Genomic DNA, 14,427 nt, shown 5'->3' on the forward strand with positions numbered 1-14,427 from the left:
AAATCCCATTCATCTGAGAGCTGGGACAATGTAAGAATCGTCGATAAACAATTGCCATCAGACCAGAAACACACTAGAGGGCACGGCAATGACAAGGAATATCCTGCATTTATTTGTCATACAAAGGAAAGACATCTAACTCCCCCTCTCCCCTGAACAATATGATGCAGGTCTTTTTGAATTTGTTTATGGCTACAGCTCCTGGCCATTCAACTCACAATAAAATAAAGAAGTTTGCAGTGGTCCTGATGCTGCAGTAGGGCTAGGGAGAGGAGGGGCTGGAGCTCAGCAAAAGAAAACTGACTTTAGAAGCTGAGGCAGAGCATTGCGAATGCAATACAATCGTGTATTTGTGTGAGAGTGAGAGTGTGTGTGTGTGTGTGCGTGTGTGAGAGAGAGTACATGTGTGTGTGTGAGTGTGTGCGTGTGAGAGTGTGTGAATGTGTATGTGACAGAGTGAGTGTGTGTGATTGCGTGTGTCTGTGGGTGTGTGTGTGTTTGAGTAAGTGTGTGTGAGAGAATGTGTGTGTGTGACTGTGTGTGAGAGAGAGAGAGAGACAAGGTGCCTGTGTGTGCGTGTGTGAGAGACAGACAAGGCGGGGGGGGCGGGTGTGTGTGTGTGTGTGTGTGTGTGTGTGTGTGTGTGTGTGTGTGTCTGTGTGTGTGTGTGCACGTGTGTGTGTGTTTGTGTGAGACAGTATGTGTGAGTGTATGTGTGCACGTGAGAGTGCATATGTATGTGTATATGGGTGCGTGAGAGAGAGGGTACGTGTGTGTATGTGTGAGTGAGAGAGAGAGAAAGAGAGGTGTGTGTGAGAGAGAAGGTATGCGCATGTGTGAGAAAGTGTGTGTGTGAGTGAGAATGTGTGTGTGTGTGCGCACGTCTGTGTGTGAGTGTATGTGTATCTGTATGTTTATGTGTGTGAGAGAGAGAGAGCGACTGTGTGTATGTGTGTGAGAGAGAGAGTGCATGTGAGTGCATGCATATGTGTATGTTTGTGTGTGTATGTGTGCATGACAGAGTGTGTGTGTGTGCGCGCACGTGGGCGTGTGAGAGTGTGTGTGTGAGAGAGTGTGTGTGTATATGTTTATGTGTGTGTGTGTGTGAGAGAGACTGTGCGCGTGTGTGTGAGAGAGAGAGAGAGAGTGTGTGAGTGTATATGTGTATGTTTATGCGTGTGTGCATGAAAGAGAGTGTGTGTGTGTGTGTGTGAATGTATGCATATATATGTGTGTGTGTGTGTGTGTGTGTGTGCGTGTGTGTGTGTGTGGTGTGTGTGTGTGTGTGTGTGTGTGAGAGAGTCTGTGTGAATGGTGAGTGTGTGTGTGTGTGTGTGTGTGTATGTGTGTGAGTGTGTGTGTGTGTGGTGTGTGGTGTGTGTGTATGTATGAGAGTGTGTGTGTGTGTGTGTGTGTGTGTGTGTGTGTGTGTGTGAGTGTGTGAGGGAGACAGAGTGAGACAGAGAGTGCCTTTGGCAAGTGTCCCTGGAGCAGACACACGACTGTTTCCCATTGAGCTTGTCAAGTCTCCATCAGCCTTCCGCTTTATCGTTTTGAAAACGTGACCCTGAGGGTTTCTGCCTCAACAAATCACTGCAAATATATCGGTGAGGGGGTTGGTGGTGGTGAGTTTATGACTTGGCAGTGCTGGGAACTAGAGGTAATTTGACCTGACAAGTGTGCAACTGTGGTCTTTTCAGATTTTTCTCCAGACTGCACAGGGCTGGCTGAAGATTCTGCAGCTGGTTCATAAGAAGAGAGCAGCGCACATTGCAGAGGACGATCAACAGTTTACCCAAGCTGCTTTTTCTGTCACCATGTCTGATTTAGTCTGATTTAGGCTCAGGAGGTGGAGACTTCAACTGAACTGAACAGAACTGAGGGTGACTGACGAAAAGGAGAGCCAACTGCGCAAGCCCCACCTTCCCTCTGTTATTAGTCAGTGATGGCCTAGTGGTATTATCGCTAGACTGTTAATCCAGAGCCTCAGGTAATGTTCTGGGGACACAGGCTTGACTCCCATCATGGCAGATGGTGGAATTTGAATCCAATAAAAATCTGGAATTAAGAGTCCAATGGATGACCGTGAATCCATCATCAACTGTCAGAAAAGCCCATCTGGTTCACTAATGCCCTTTGAGGAAGAAAACTGCATCCTGACCTGGTCTGGTTTACATGTGACTCCTGACCCACTGCAAAGTGCCCGCTGGGCAATTAAGAAAGGACACTACATACTGTCCTAGCCAGAGAGACATTTGTCGTGTGAGTGAATAAACAAAAGACCAGTCAAAAATACTGACATCTTGAGTAGTCCAATAAGGGGAGGACGAATGGGGATCTGCTGTGCTCTGGTCAGTGAGCAGGGGGGTGCTGTGCTGTTTTTGGGAGCCAGGGGGCAGCACTGGGGTCTATGATGCCCATCCTGGCTGCTGCTACTGGGGAGATTTATCCAGGGAGCTTACATTCGGGGCAGCAGAGGAGAGGAAAGGGAAGACTGATCAAGCCCCATTAAGGCACTGAGAGAAAGCTAAGATATCAATAAAAGCCTATGTCCCTGAATAGGGTTGTTTAAGTGTTTGACTGCTTGAGTTTATGACCGTCATGGGTGTGAATCACAATTGCTGTGATTGGGATTCAGAATTCCCTTTACTTTTGGATGGATTGTGCACAGAAATCTGTCCACTCTGCTCAGTTTTTGTTTCCGAGAAAAATGAAACACTTACTCTGCAAACACAGGCCATCTGTGCAGTTTTTGGATTCCAGAACAGGGCCAATGCAATCCTTGCCTCCATTTCTGGGTGAGGGTTCAGTGCACTCACGGCTCCTCCAGTGGGTGCACTCGGTACTGCAGGCTGACCATTTGCTCCAATCTGTCCAGCCACCATCAACTGCATTTCACCAGAAAGGACAAAGAGAAGAATGACTGCGGGGCCCCAGTGAAAGCTAGATTTGGTCAAACAACGTACATACAATGACACTTTTGCACAGAAAGGCCATTCAGCCCAAACTGGCCATGCTTGTGCTTATTTTCCACAATCTGTATCCTGCCACTCTTCTTTATCTAACCTGCCCCCATCCCCAATTTTCCCCCATGTATCAATCTGGCTTTCCCCTAAATGCACTGACTCTGGTCACCTCAGCTGCTGCTTGTGAAAGTTCCTCATTCTCATAGAGGACCTGGAGGATGTGTATTGAAAGATTTACAAGGATGGTACAAGAATTGAGAGAGCATAATGATTGGGAAAGGCAGTACAGGCTCTTTCCCCTCGAAACGAGAAGGTTGACAGTGAGCAAGTGAGGGAGGTTTAAAACAATGAAGGGATTTGAAAGTGTGGGTGTAGGGGAAGTGTTTACACTTTTGGGAGTATCCATGGGGCCAGAAATATAAGACAGTCATGAAAAAGCCCAGGAAGGAATTCAGGACAAACTTCATTATCCACAGAGTGGTAGCAAGCTCAGTTCCCATCCAACCAGAAACGAATCTAGAGAGCACTGCAGGAAGAGAGAGATAAACTCTTTCTGGCAGCAGGAATCAGAATGGCCAGTTCAAGACAGCAAGGCAAAAAAAGAGCAACATATGAATGTAAGAGGGATAAGTTTGCACTTTTTTCAGAAAGGACAGGGGCAAAGAGCTTATTGGTCCAGGCAGCTAGAATATCTATAATGGGCCGAATATACTCTTCTCTGATACATGACTTTAAGTCAACAACCTCATTAGACACAAAAACTAAGTTGCTGGAAAAGCTCAGCAGGTCCGGCAGCATCTGTGAAGGAGAAAACAGAGTTAATGCTTCAGGTCTGGTGACCCTTCCAAGTCACCGTTTACCCTTACAGACAAGAAACTGAACTAAACCAACCATACCAGTCATAACGGGAACTGCAGATGCTGGAGAATCCAAGATAACAAAGTGTGGAGCCGGATGAACACAGCAGGCCAAGCAGCATCTCAGGAGCACAAAAGCTGACGTTTCGGGCCTAGACCCTTCATCAGAGAGGGGGATGGGGGGAGGGAACTGGAATAAATAGGGAGAGAGGGGGAGGCGGACCGAAGATGGAGAGAAAAGAAGATAGGTGGAGAGGAGAGTATAGGTGGGGAGGTAGGGAGGGGACAGGTCAGTCCAGGGAAGACGGACAGGTCAAGGAGGTGGGATGAGGTTAGTAGGTAGGAGATGGAGGTGCAGCTTGGGGTGGGAGGAAGGGATGGGTGAGAGGAAGAACAGATTAGGGAGGCAGAGTCAGGTTGGACTGGTTTTGGGATGCAGTGGGTAGAGGGGAAGAGCTGGGCTGGTTGTGTGGTGCAGTGGGGGGAGGGGACGAACTGGGCTGGTTTAGGGATGCGGTGGGGGAAGGGGAGATTTTGAAGCTGGTGAAGTCCACATTGATACCATTGGGCTGCAGGGTTCCCAAGCGGAATATGAGTTGCTGTTCCTGCAACCTTCGGGTGGCATCATTGTGGCACTGCAGGAGGCCCATGATGGACATGTCATCTAAGGAATGGGAGGGGGAGTGGAAATGGTTTGCGACTGGGAGGTGCAGTTGTTTATTGCGAACCGAGCGGAGGTGTTCTGCAAAGCGGTCCCCAAGCCTCCGCTTGGTTTCCCCAATGTAGAGGAAGCCACACCGGGTACAGTGGATGTAGTATACCACATTGGCAGATGTGCAGGTGAACCTCTGCTTAATGTAGAAAGTCATCTTGGGGCCTGGGATAGGGGTGGGGGAGGAGGTGTGGGGGCAAGTGTAGCATTTCCTGCGGTTGCAGGGGAAGGTGCCGGGTGTGGTGGGGTGGGAGGGCAGTGTGGAGCGAACAAGGGAGTCACGGAGAGAGTGGTCTCTCCGGAAAGCAGACAGGGGTGGGGATGGAAAAATGTCTTGGGTGGTGGGGTCGGATTGTAGATGGCGGAATTGTGGCCAAGCAGCATCTCAGGAGCATAAAAGCTGATGTTTCGGGCCTAGACCCTTCATCAGAGAGGGAGTGGGGTGAGGGTTCTGGAATAAATAGGGAGAGGGGGGAGGCAGACCGAAGATGGAGAGTAAACAAGATAGGTGGAGAGGACAATTTAGGTGGGGAGGTAGGAAGGGGATAGGTCAGCCCAGGGAAGACAGACAGGTCAAGAAGGCGGGATGAGGTGGAAGGTAGGAAATGGAGGTGCGGCTTGAGGTGGGAGGAAGGGATGGGTGTCAGGAAGAACAGGTCAGGGAAGCAGAGACAGGCTGGGCTGGTTTTGGGATGCCATGGGTGGAGGGGACGAGTTGGGCTGGTTTTGTGATGCAGTGGGGGGAGGGGACAAACTGGGCTGGTTTTGGGATGCAGTGGGGGAAGGGGAGATTTTGAAGCTGGTGAAGTCCACATCGATACCATTGGGCTGCAGGGTTCCCAAGGGGAATATGAATCTCCCCTCCCCCCACTGCATCACAAAACCAGCCCAGCTCGTCCCCTCCCCCCATTGCATCACAAAACCAGCCCAGCCTGTCTCTGCTTCCCTAACCTGTTCTTCCTCTCACCCATCCCTTCCTCCCATCTCAAGCCGCACCTCCATTTCCTACCTTCCACCTCATCCCGCCTCCTTGACCTGTTCATCTTCCCTGGACTGACCTATCCCCTCCCTACCTCCTCACCTCTCCTCTCTACCTATCTTGTTTACTCTCCATCTTCGGTCCGCCTCCCCCTCTCTCCCTATTTATTCCAGTTCCCTCTCCCCATCCCCCTCTCTGATGAAGGGTCTAGGCCCGAAACATCAGCTTTTGTGCTCCTGAGATGCTGCTTGGCCTGCTGTGTTCATCCAGCTCCACACCTTATTATCAACCATACCCATCCTCAGGCCATAATAGCAGTTCTGAGGATGGTGAGTCCAACAATTTTGTAGCCTGCCACTCTTCTTCATCCAACTCTTCCAATTTCCCTTCACAAAGCCCTCACCCTTCCATTTTGTGTCAGAATCCAAAATTCCCCAGCAATTCACTTACGTTGTGTCTCCCCGAAACCTGTCCATCCTCCCCCGAGTCAGGAAAATGATGGAATACTCCCTACTTGCCTGGATGGGTGAACCAAGTGTTTGGCACCATTCAGTACAAAGCAGCCCACTGGATGGCCACCCACTCACCATCTACAACATCCACTCCCTCTACCACTCACCCTCAGTAGCAGCAAGCTGTACCATCTACAAGATGCATTGCCGCAATCTGCCAAGTCTCCTCAGACATCACCTTCCCAAACCTTAACACCTACCAGTATCTCTGTGGATGTACCCATGCCACATGGACAGTAACAGTTCAAAAAGGCAGCTGAGTACTACCTTCCCAGGGGAATTACGGATGGCATCTTTAGTAAATGATATCTTTACCAGCAAAGCCAATATCTCGTGAAGGACCATTTTTGAATATGGCTATTATATTGCATAAAGGGGAAGGGTGGGCCATTGAATATGATCACGGATGATCTTCCAACTCAGTAACAAAAACACAAGTTGCTGGGAAAGCTCAGCAGGTCTGGTAGCACCGTGGTAGGGAAGTCAGGGTTAATGTTTCAGGACAAGTGACTCTTTCTCAGAACTTTTCATCCAACTCAATCCACAGTTCCTGCTTTCGCCCCGTCCCCTTTACCCCGAAGAACTGTAAGTAACTCCTCCCTAAAACCATTTAATGTTTTAACAAGAGGTAACAAGGTGTAGAGCTGGATGAACACAGCAGGCCAAGCAGCATCAGAGGAGCAGGAAGGCTGACGTTTCAGGCCTAGACCCTTCTTCAGAAAAAGGGGCCATTTCAGAGGAAAGTTGAGAGTCAGCCTTCTGAAGAAGGGTCTAGGCCCGAAACATCAGCCCTCCTGCTCCTGAGATGCTGCTTGGCCTGCTGTGTTCATCCAGCTCTACACCTTGTTATCTCAGATTCTCCAGCATCTGCAGTTCCTACTATCTCTGAAATGTTTTAACAAGCTGTTTTTATTTATAGCGAGCAGCGTCAGGCCTGTGGCACACCGCGTTCCTCCTATCTGCTCACCTGGGCACATGGTGGTGCAGCCAATCTTCTGAAAGGTTTGACCTTCGCAGAAGGCCCCGCCGTTGAGTGGTGCCGGGTTGGTGCATGTCCTCGTCCGTTTCTGCCAGCCCCGGCCGCAGCGCGTATTGCATGAAGACCATTCTGTCCAGGTTGACCAGCCGCCGTTCACTGCAGTGGGAGGGAAAGGCGAGAGAAAAATCACGCCAAGAAATAGTTGTCAGTGAGAAATGTTGATGGGTAACAGCTCCCTCATCCCAAATCTGAAATTAATTATATAAATCCACCGACACAATGTTTCCAGAAGCCGTTCGAATTCGCTGCTCAGCTACCTCCACTTTCAACTTGAACCATTCAACAACAAACAAGTGCAAACCTCCATCGCAAAATGATACTTCTTAAAATAAACCTCCGGCCAAGGTCATTATTATTGAAGCGTCATCTTCGATGTAGGAGTTTTAGAGAGGATGAGGCCATTCAACACTTTTCTCTTCTCAGCAATTTAGCTTCTTTGTGGTTGACTGGAAGAAGAACTCCCACCTTGCTCCTGCATCCTGCAATTACCCTTTGCTTAGCAAAGATACTTACCTGTCTCTGTTTCCAAATCTCCAGTCGATGCTCAACAACAGTGACTTTTTGAAGGAGGACGTTCCTGAATTTGGGAGCAGACTCTTCCCTGACATCACTCTGGAATGACCCACCTGTAATGTCACCGCGTTCGCCTCTTGTTCAAAGCTTCCCAAATCATAATAAATGAGGGTATTGCACAGTGTGGAAACAGGCCATTCACTCAACTCAACTGTGATGACCAGATATCCTAAATTAATCTAGTCCCATTTGCCAGCATTTGGCCCATATCCCTCTAAACCCTTCCTATTCATACACCCATCCAAATGCCTCTTAAATGTTGTGATTGTGCCAACCTCCACCACTTTGTCTGGCAGCCCATTCCATGCACGCACCACTCTCTGTATGGAAAAGTGTCCCTTAGGTCCCTTTCAAATCTTTCCTCTGTCACCTTAAACCTATGCCCTCGAGTTTTGGACTCCCCCACCCTGGGAAAAAGACCTTGGCTATTCACCCTGTCCATGCCCCTCATGATTTTATAAATCTCTATAAGGTCACCCCTCAGCCTCCGAGGCTCCAGGGAAAATAACACCAGCTATTCAGCCCCTCCCTTCAGCTCAAACCCTCCAACCCCGGGAACACCCTTGTAAATCTCTTCTGAACCCTTTAAAGTTTAACAACATCCTTCCTGTAGCATGAAAGAACTGCAGGTGCTGGAAATCAGAATCAAAAACAGAAATTGCTGGAGGAACTCAGCATGTCTGATGGCATCTGGGGAGAGAAAGCCGAGTTAATGTTACGGTTCTGAAGAGTGGTCAGCGGACCTGAAACGTTAACACTGATTTCTCTCCACAGTTGCTGCCAGGCCAGCTGAGATTTTCAAATTTCACCATCTGTCTCATTGAGACTTGAACCTAATTCCCAGGAAATGAAAAAAGCTAGCCTGGGTTTACTTAATTACTGGTGACATCAACACGACACCACCACTTCATACTCTCAAAATAATTGACTCAGAAATAGTTTCTAGCTACCCGATCTTTCTCTCCAAAGCCTCAATATCTGTCTACTGGGACAGTGAGAGTTACTAACATCCACACGTTATATATGGGTCTGAAAGAGTTAATACTGAGTTAAGCCAGCACCAAAATTGACCACATCGTTTGGACTAGTCGGAACAATGGCTTAGGATCCTGGAGAGAGCTAAGGACTTCCTCAATCTCAGTGACATTAGCTGCTACATCACTGTGACTTGAAGCTTGCTGTTAATATGCAACAAGCCACATCTTGTTCAATCCAAGATTCTGTTCTAGTTGGAGTGGTAAGTGATTTTCTTCTGCCACGCTAGATCAAGCAGGTTCTGTGCATCTCTCTACTCAACGAGGACGTTAGCAGCAAACCTACCACACAGACTGGTGTATGGGCTGCACATACAATGTACTTGGCCTTTTCAGGGGAACCGAATCAGCTCTGAGTCAGGGATCAACTGGATGGTGTCGGTGGCTCAGAAACAGAAGGTCTGTCATTGATTCAACCCTGGCATTTCCCATGATCAATGATCAATCTGCAAATATTTGTAAGGCCACATTTTGCATAGAATTTATGAGAGAGAGAGAGACAGAGAGACGGGCAATCCAGGCCAACGGCTCTGTCGGGTGTTTAAACACCACGTGAGACTCCCCTCGTTCCACCCAACTCACCTTAACCTTTAATGAAATCTTTCTATTCCTTTTTTTCTCATGTTCTCATCCTATTAGAGCAGCCAAGCCATTAACCATGTAGGATTCCTATGGTAGCAAGTTCCACATTCTAACCACTCCCTACAAATGGATATTTCTAACTATTTCTTCATTCATTTGATTACTAACCACCTCGTATTTATGCTTATTCTGTGCCTATCACACTCACAATGGTGCAAAACCTGCAGCTTCTGGCTCTTTCTTGAGAGCAGGGATAATCCCCAGTTTTACTCCCCTCCAAATCGTCTCCTGAAACCCCAAACCGCTGGCCCACCTTCACCTCTGATTTTCATCAAGTCTGACTGTACGCGTTGAAATCTGCTGCACCGCCCCCATTTCCATCATGTCATTAAACACCCACTTCACTCCACATTCCCCCAGCCCTGGTCTCCACCACACAGACGAGGTACAGATCTTTAAATTTGTCATAAAAAAACTGCAGATAAAAACATCCAAATGGAATCGGCACCACAGGTTAAGCACTGTGAAGGAACGAGGTAAAATTATACTGGCACCATTAAACTGTAAGCCTGGGAATTGCTGGGTGTGAAATTACAGTAACAACATTTTAATGGAATCTCGTTGTGCCCAGTTTTAAAGGTAATGTTGTCTTATTTTGCATTAGAACAGCAGACAGTGTAAAATCAGACATTTCTACTGTTGTCTTCCATTCCTGTAAAACTTCCCCCTCCTCAATGGGCAAGGGGTTACTTATAGCCCAACAGTGATCAGTGGCATGGAATTTTTGCAGGACTCTTGGGACTGACACAGTTCTGATGTTAAAACTATATGAAACAGGTCAAAAAGCCAAGTTCACATTTCACAGAACCCCTACAGGGTGGAAGCCGGCCATTCAGCCCATTGGGTGCACACCAACCATCCAAACAGGATCCCACCCAGACCCAACCTCCTGGCCTATCCCTGCATCCCCCATGGCTAACCCACCTAGCCTGCACATCTTTGGATTGTAGAAGGAAACTAGAGTGCTATAAAGAAACCCACACAGACACAGGGAGAACGTGCAGACTCCAGACTGTCACCTGAGGGTGGAATTGAACCTGAGTCCCTGCCACTGTGAGGCAGTAGCATAACCACTAAGCCCCAGTACCACCCCATTTCATTGAATTAATAAATATATGGCTTTCCCCACAATAATGCTGGATGTGGTTAACCCAGCTCATTGTTCACCTGAAATATTTGGCCCAAGCATTGGAAAAGGGCGATGGAGCGCCCCCCCACCCCCAACACTTTCCCTATTGAAGAGCATAAAACAGTTGTTGGATGATTTGATTTGATTTATTTATTTTCATGCGCATTTTGTTACAACAAACAATGAAAATAGTTGTGCATTCAGAGACAGCACGGTGGATGGAGCAGCTTTTGAGAGGCCATTAAAACGTTAAGGAGCAGAATTAGGCAATTTGGCCCATTCAGTCTGCTCTACCATTCAATCATGACTGATATATTTCTCAAACCCGTTCTCCTGCCTTCTCCCCATAACCCTTGATTCCCCCTTTAATAATCACAATCCTATCTATTTTGGTCTTAAAAGATATTCGATGACTTATCCCCACAGCCCTCTGTGGCAATGAGATCCACAGAGTCACCACCCTCTGGCTGAAGAAATTCCTCCTCAGTGCCTTAACTCTGAGGCTGTGCCCTCAGGTGTTACTGGCAGAAACAGTTTCTCCAGGTCCATTTTGTAGCCAAAAGTCCCCTTGCTTACCGTATACCACCACAGTGGCCGTGGTGCTACGCCTCTTTGCCACTATGTTCTTGGCTACGCATGTATAGTTTGCCGTATCAGAGAGGCGGGCCTGTTTGATGATCAGGTTGTGGTCGATGGTGAGGAGGAAGTTCGAATCTTGGACTGGATTGATAACTTCATCGTTTTTAAGCCATTCCACCTGCATAAGGTAAGGAGGGAGTGGAAATGAATGGCAGCATCTCTAGGAGCCATTGTCCCTGATACCGATAGCACTGTTATCAATTATATTGTTAATCATATAAAACTGATGAAGCAACTTATGGATACAGCCAAAACCTACAAATTCACAAATGAACTTGGCTGAGTTGTATCCTAAAAGCTCCCAGGTAAGAAGAGACAGATGAAAATATATTTTCACCCATGGGAATACGCCATTCGGGCCTTCAAAACTAGATTGTGGCTAAGCCTCTACTTCAATTGCATTTCCCTCCACTATCCCCATATCCTGTGACGTCTACAGAAATATGGAAGATAGGGAGGGGCATAATTCACTCAGTCCTTCAAATGTGATCCACCATTCAACTGGATCACAAGCGACCACTCTGTGCTGCACAGAGAATGTGTGATTGATCGACTCTCAGATGTTGCCCTGATTTTCAAAAGGACAGATAAGAGGGAGGGACACAGAGAAACAAACTCTGAAAGTTTCAAATGCAACCAGGACTCTCAAGATGAAGAAATCCTTACGCATGTTAGCATTCGCTTGGAGGGTTGGCACAGTGTTTCATACTGCTGCCTCACAGCAGCATGGACCCAGGTTTGATTCCAGCCTTGGGTGACTTTCTGACAGCTCTTGGCTTAAGACTCCTCAAGGTAAGAGAAACACATCAGGAAATGCATTGTTATTTCTTCCTTCTATGTTCTTGATAATCAGTGAAGTATAATGGCACACAGGTTATGGCACGGTGGCTCAGTGGTTAGCACTGTCCCCTCAAAGCGCCAGAGACCTGGGTTTGATTCCACTCTTCCTGGGTGACTTGTCTGTGTTGAGACCTCATATTTTCCCCGTGTCTGCATGGCTTTCCTCCGGGTGCTCCGGTTTCCTCCCACTGTCCAAGGGTGTGCAGGATTGGCTGTGCTCAACTGCCCCATAGTGTCCAGAATTGTGAAGGCTGGGGGATGAGCAATGGTTAATCTGTGGGTACCAGGATAGGGAGGTGGAGTGAGTCTGGGTAGGATGCTTTTCAGAGGGTCGGTGCAGACCTGATGGAATGGTCTCTGTGCATTCTTTAACAAAACCTCAAGGCAAATCAGTAACTCCCCCAATTACAACAATCAGAGGGCAGGTTTCGCTTAGATACAGTGACAATGTTGTCAAACAACCTCACAGGTTCACCTCAATCGCCGTTTCTCTGCTATTTCTCCTCCCAGTGTTATTTACTCCATAAGATTTAAAGATATCATTTCAGGGGTGTGATTACTAAATAATACTCACTGCTGGGTTGTCTGTTCAACAGCTCCCAGGGAAATTCAGCAAAGCATGCAACTTAATCTATGAAGGGCAAGCAATCACTGAATCCAGAGACAGAGAAGGAAGCTCAGTAAGCAGAATTTTATTTTCATTAGGTTTAATGCATTTCTAATTAATTTGTTTCTTTTCACAAAGTTACAAGTGTTCACGGATTAATCGCCCTGACCTCGAAGGTTTTTATCCCCTTTAATCTTCTCTCGCTACATTGACTCTTATTAAAATGTGCGATAATAAAACTGGACCCATTCAACATATTCTTTCTCATGCATAAAGGTCTTGTCTCTTCGGAATTTATCTTTTGAATGATACTGCGCCTTGACATTCTAACCTAGCAATGTCTGCAAGGCTGGGCTAGGAAGCAGTTGAGAAATATTTAACAGTAATGGGGCAGGTTAAAGAATAAATACTTTGAATGATTTGTCAATAGCCTCGTTCAGTGCAAGTCAGCTCAGATCTTGTAACACACCAAAACGGATCTATGCAACAGCAGCATGTACAGCTTTTTATGTTAAATGCCACTTTCAGGAACCTTGTTATGCCTAGTAATTGACAAAAGCGAAGTAAAGCTCTCCTAGGGCATCTTATGACAAGCATCGGCCTGAAACTAAAGATATCCTTTTGGAGACAGGCTCGCATTTTGATACAGGGTTTTGCAGGGGAAGGTGCAAGGCAGGTCACGCGGTGATGGAGGTGAAACTGGCCATTTACTCAGAAATAAATGTGCCGTGTCTAATGTGACCTCAAACAATTCCTCTATTTCTGAGCAATCACACAAGAAAATGGAGCTCTGAATTCTTTTCCCATCATTTTTGCTCTTGGAAGTGTTAAAGCGAGAGACACCATTCAGGTCTGGATTTGGGAACCTGCTCATTCTGAATGGATCAACCTCTTGAAACAAACCTTTCATAAACGTGTGTGCACTAGCAACAGTAAGCTCTCTTTCCTGGCATCTGGGTCTCAATTTAACATGGGCATTAAAATAAAATCAGTGGGGAACGCTTGGCAGTTCACTGCTTGTGTCCAGGGTCAAACACCATTCAGATATTTGTCCAGTGATTTGGGATTATGACTGAGTTCTTTCTAAGCTGTGTTTAAGCTCCATGTAAACCTCACTCCACTCTCCTTCATTGTAACCCACAACCCACCTGCAATATCTTTCTATTCCTGTCTCCCACATGTCAATATCCAGTTTCCCCTTCAATGCATCCATTCTGTTATCTTTACCACCTAATGTTGCAGCAAGTTACAAATTCCCATCAGTCTATGGGTCAGGAACTATCTCTCTGAATTATCCTGAGGTTTCAGCGACTGACTTAGTAATGACCCACTAATTTTTCACTCGCTCACAATTGGCAGCATTTGCTCGACATATATCTCATCAAACCTTTTCACAACCTTGACCAAGTCAAACTATCCTCCCCCACAATGCTCCCTCTAAAATGCCCCCGAGGTTCCATAAATGCTGGTTGGACTTCTGACTTGTTGACTTCTGGTTTCAGACATCAATGTTGTGCATGGACTTCAGAAGATCTGTCTACTGGGAAAGTAAAATTGAAGGAGTATTGCCCTCCCTGGGCTTGTAATTTCAAAAGAATAAGGGGTCGGTCTTTTAGGACAGAGACGAAGAGGAGTTTTGTCACCCAGAGAATACTGAACCAGTGGAGTTCTCTGCCATAGGAAACTACTGAGACCAAGGCATTGAAGACTTTCAGGAAAGATGTAGATATAGTTCTTTGGATCAAAGGGATTAAAGGCTATGGGGAGAAAGCAGAATTAGGGAAATGTATTGGGCCATAATGGTGGAGCGGACATGAAGGTTTACTCCTGCTCCTATATTCTCTATCTGTATGTGTCTATGTTCTGAGACAAGATATCCAGCCATTTGAGAGAAAGTA

The 14,427-nt window shown here is 46.9% G+C and overlaps 1 protein-coding gene across 3 annotated transcripts in view; it reads right to left on the minus strand.

Moving 5' to 3' along the window:
* The window catches only part of unc5b (unc-5 netrin receptor B), a 261,400-nt gene that overhangs the window by 54,737 nt on the left and 192,236 nt on the right, over nucleotides 1–14,427 (minus strand). For all 3 annotated transcript variants that reach the window (XM_048563554.2, XM_048563553.2, XM_059640249.1), the window contains exons 5-7: nucleotides 11,020–11,200; nucleotides 6,994–7,161; nucleotides 2,724–2,888 (exon numbers count right to left, since the gene is read on the minus strand). In XM_048563554.2, coding sequence (XP_048419511.1) covers nucleotides 2,724–2,888; nucleotides 6,994–7,161; nucleotides 11,020–11,200 — 514 coding nt within the window. The remainder of the gene's footprint in view (nucleotides 1–2,723; nucleotides 2,889–6,993; nucleotides 7,162–11,019; nucleotides 11,201–14,427) is intronic.

Source organism: Stegostoma tigrinum, chromosome 37 (genome assembly GCF_030684315.1).
Source record: "Stegostoma tigrinum isolate sSteTig4 chromosome 37, sSteTig4.hap1, whole genome shotgun sequence".
NCBI lineage: Eukaryota > Metazoa > Chordata > Chondrichthyes > Orectolobiformes > Stegostomatidae > Stegostoma > Stegostoma tigrinum.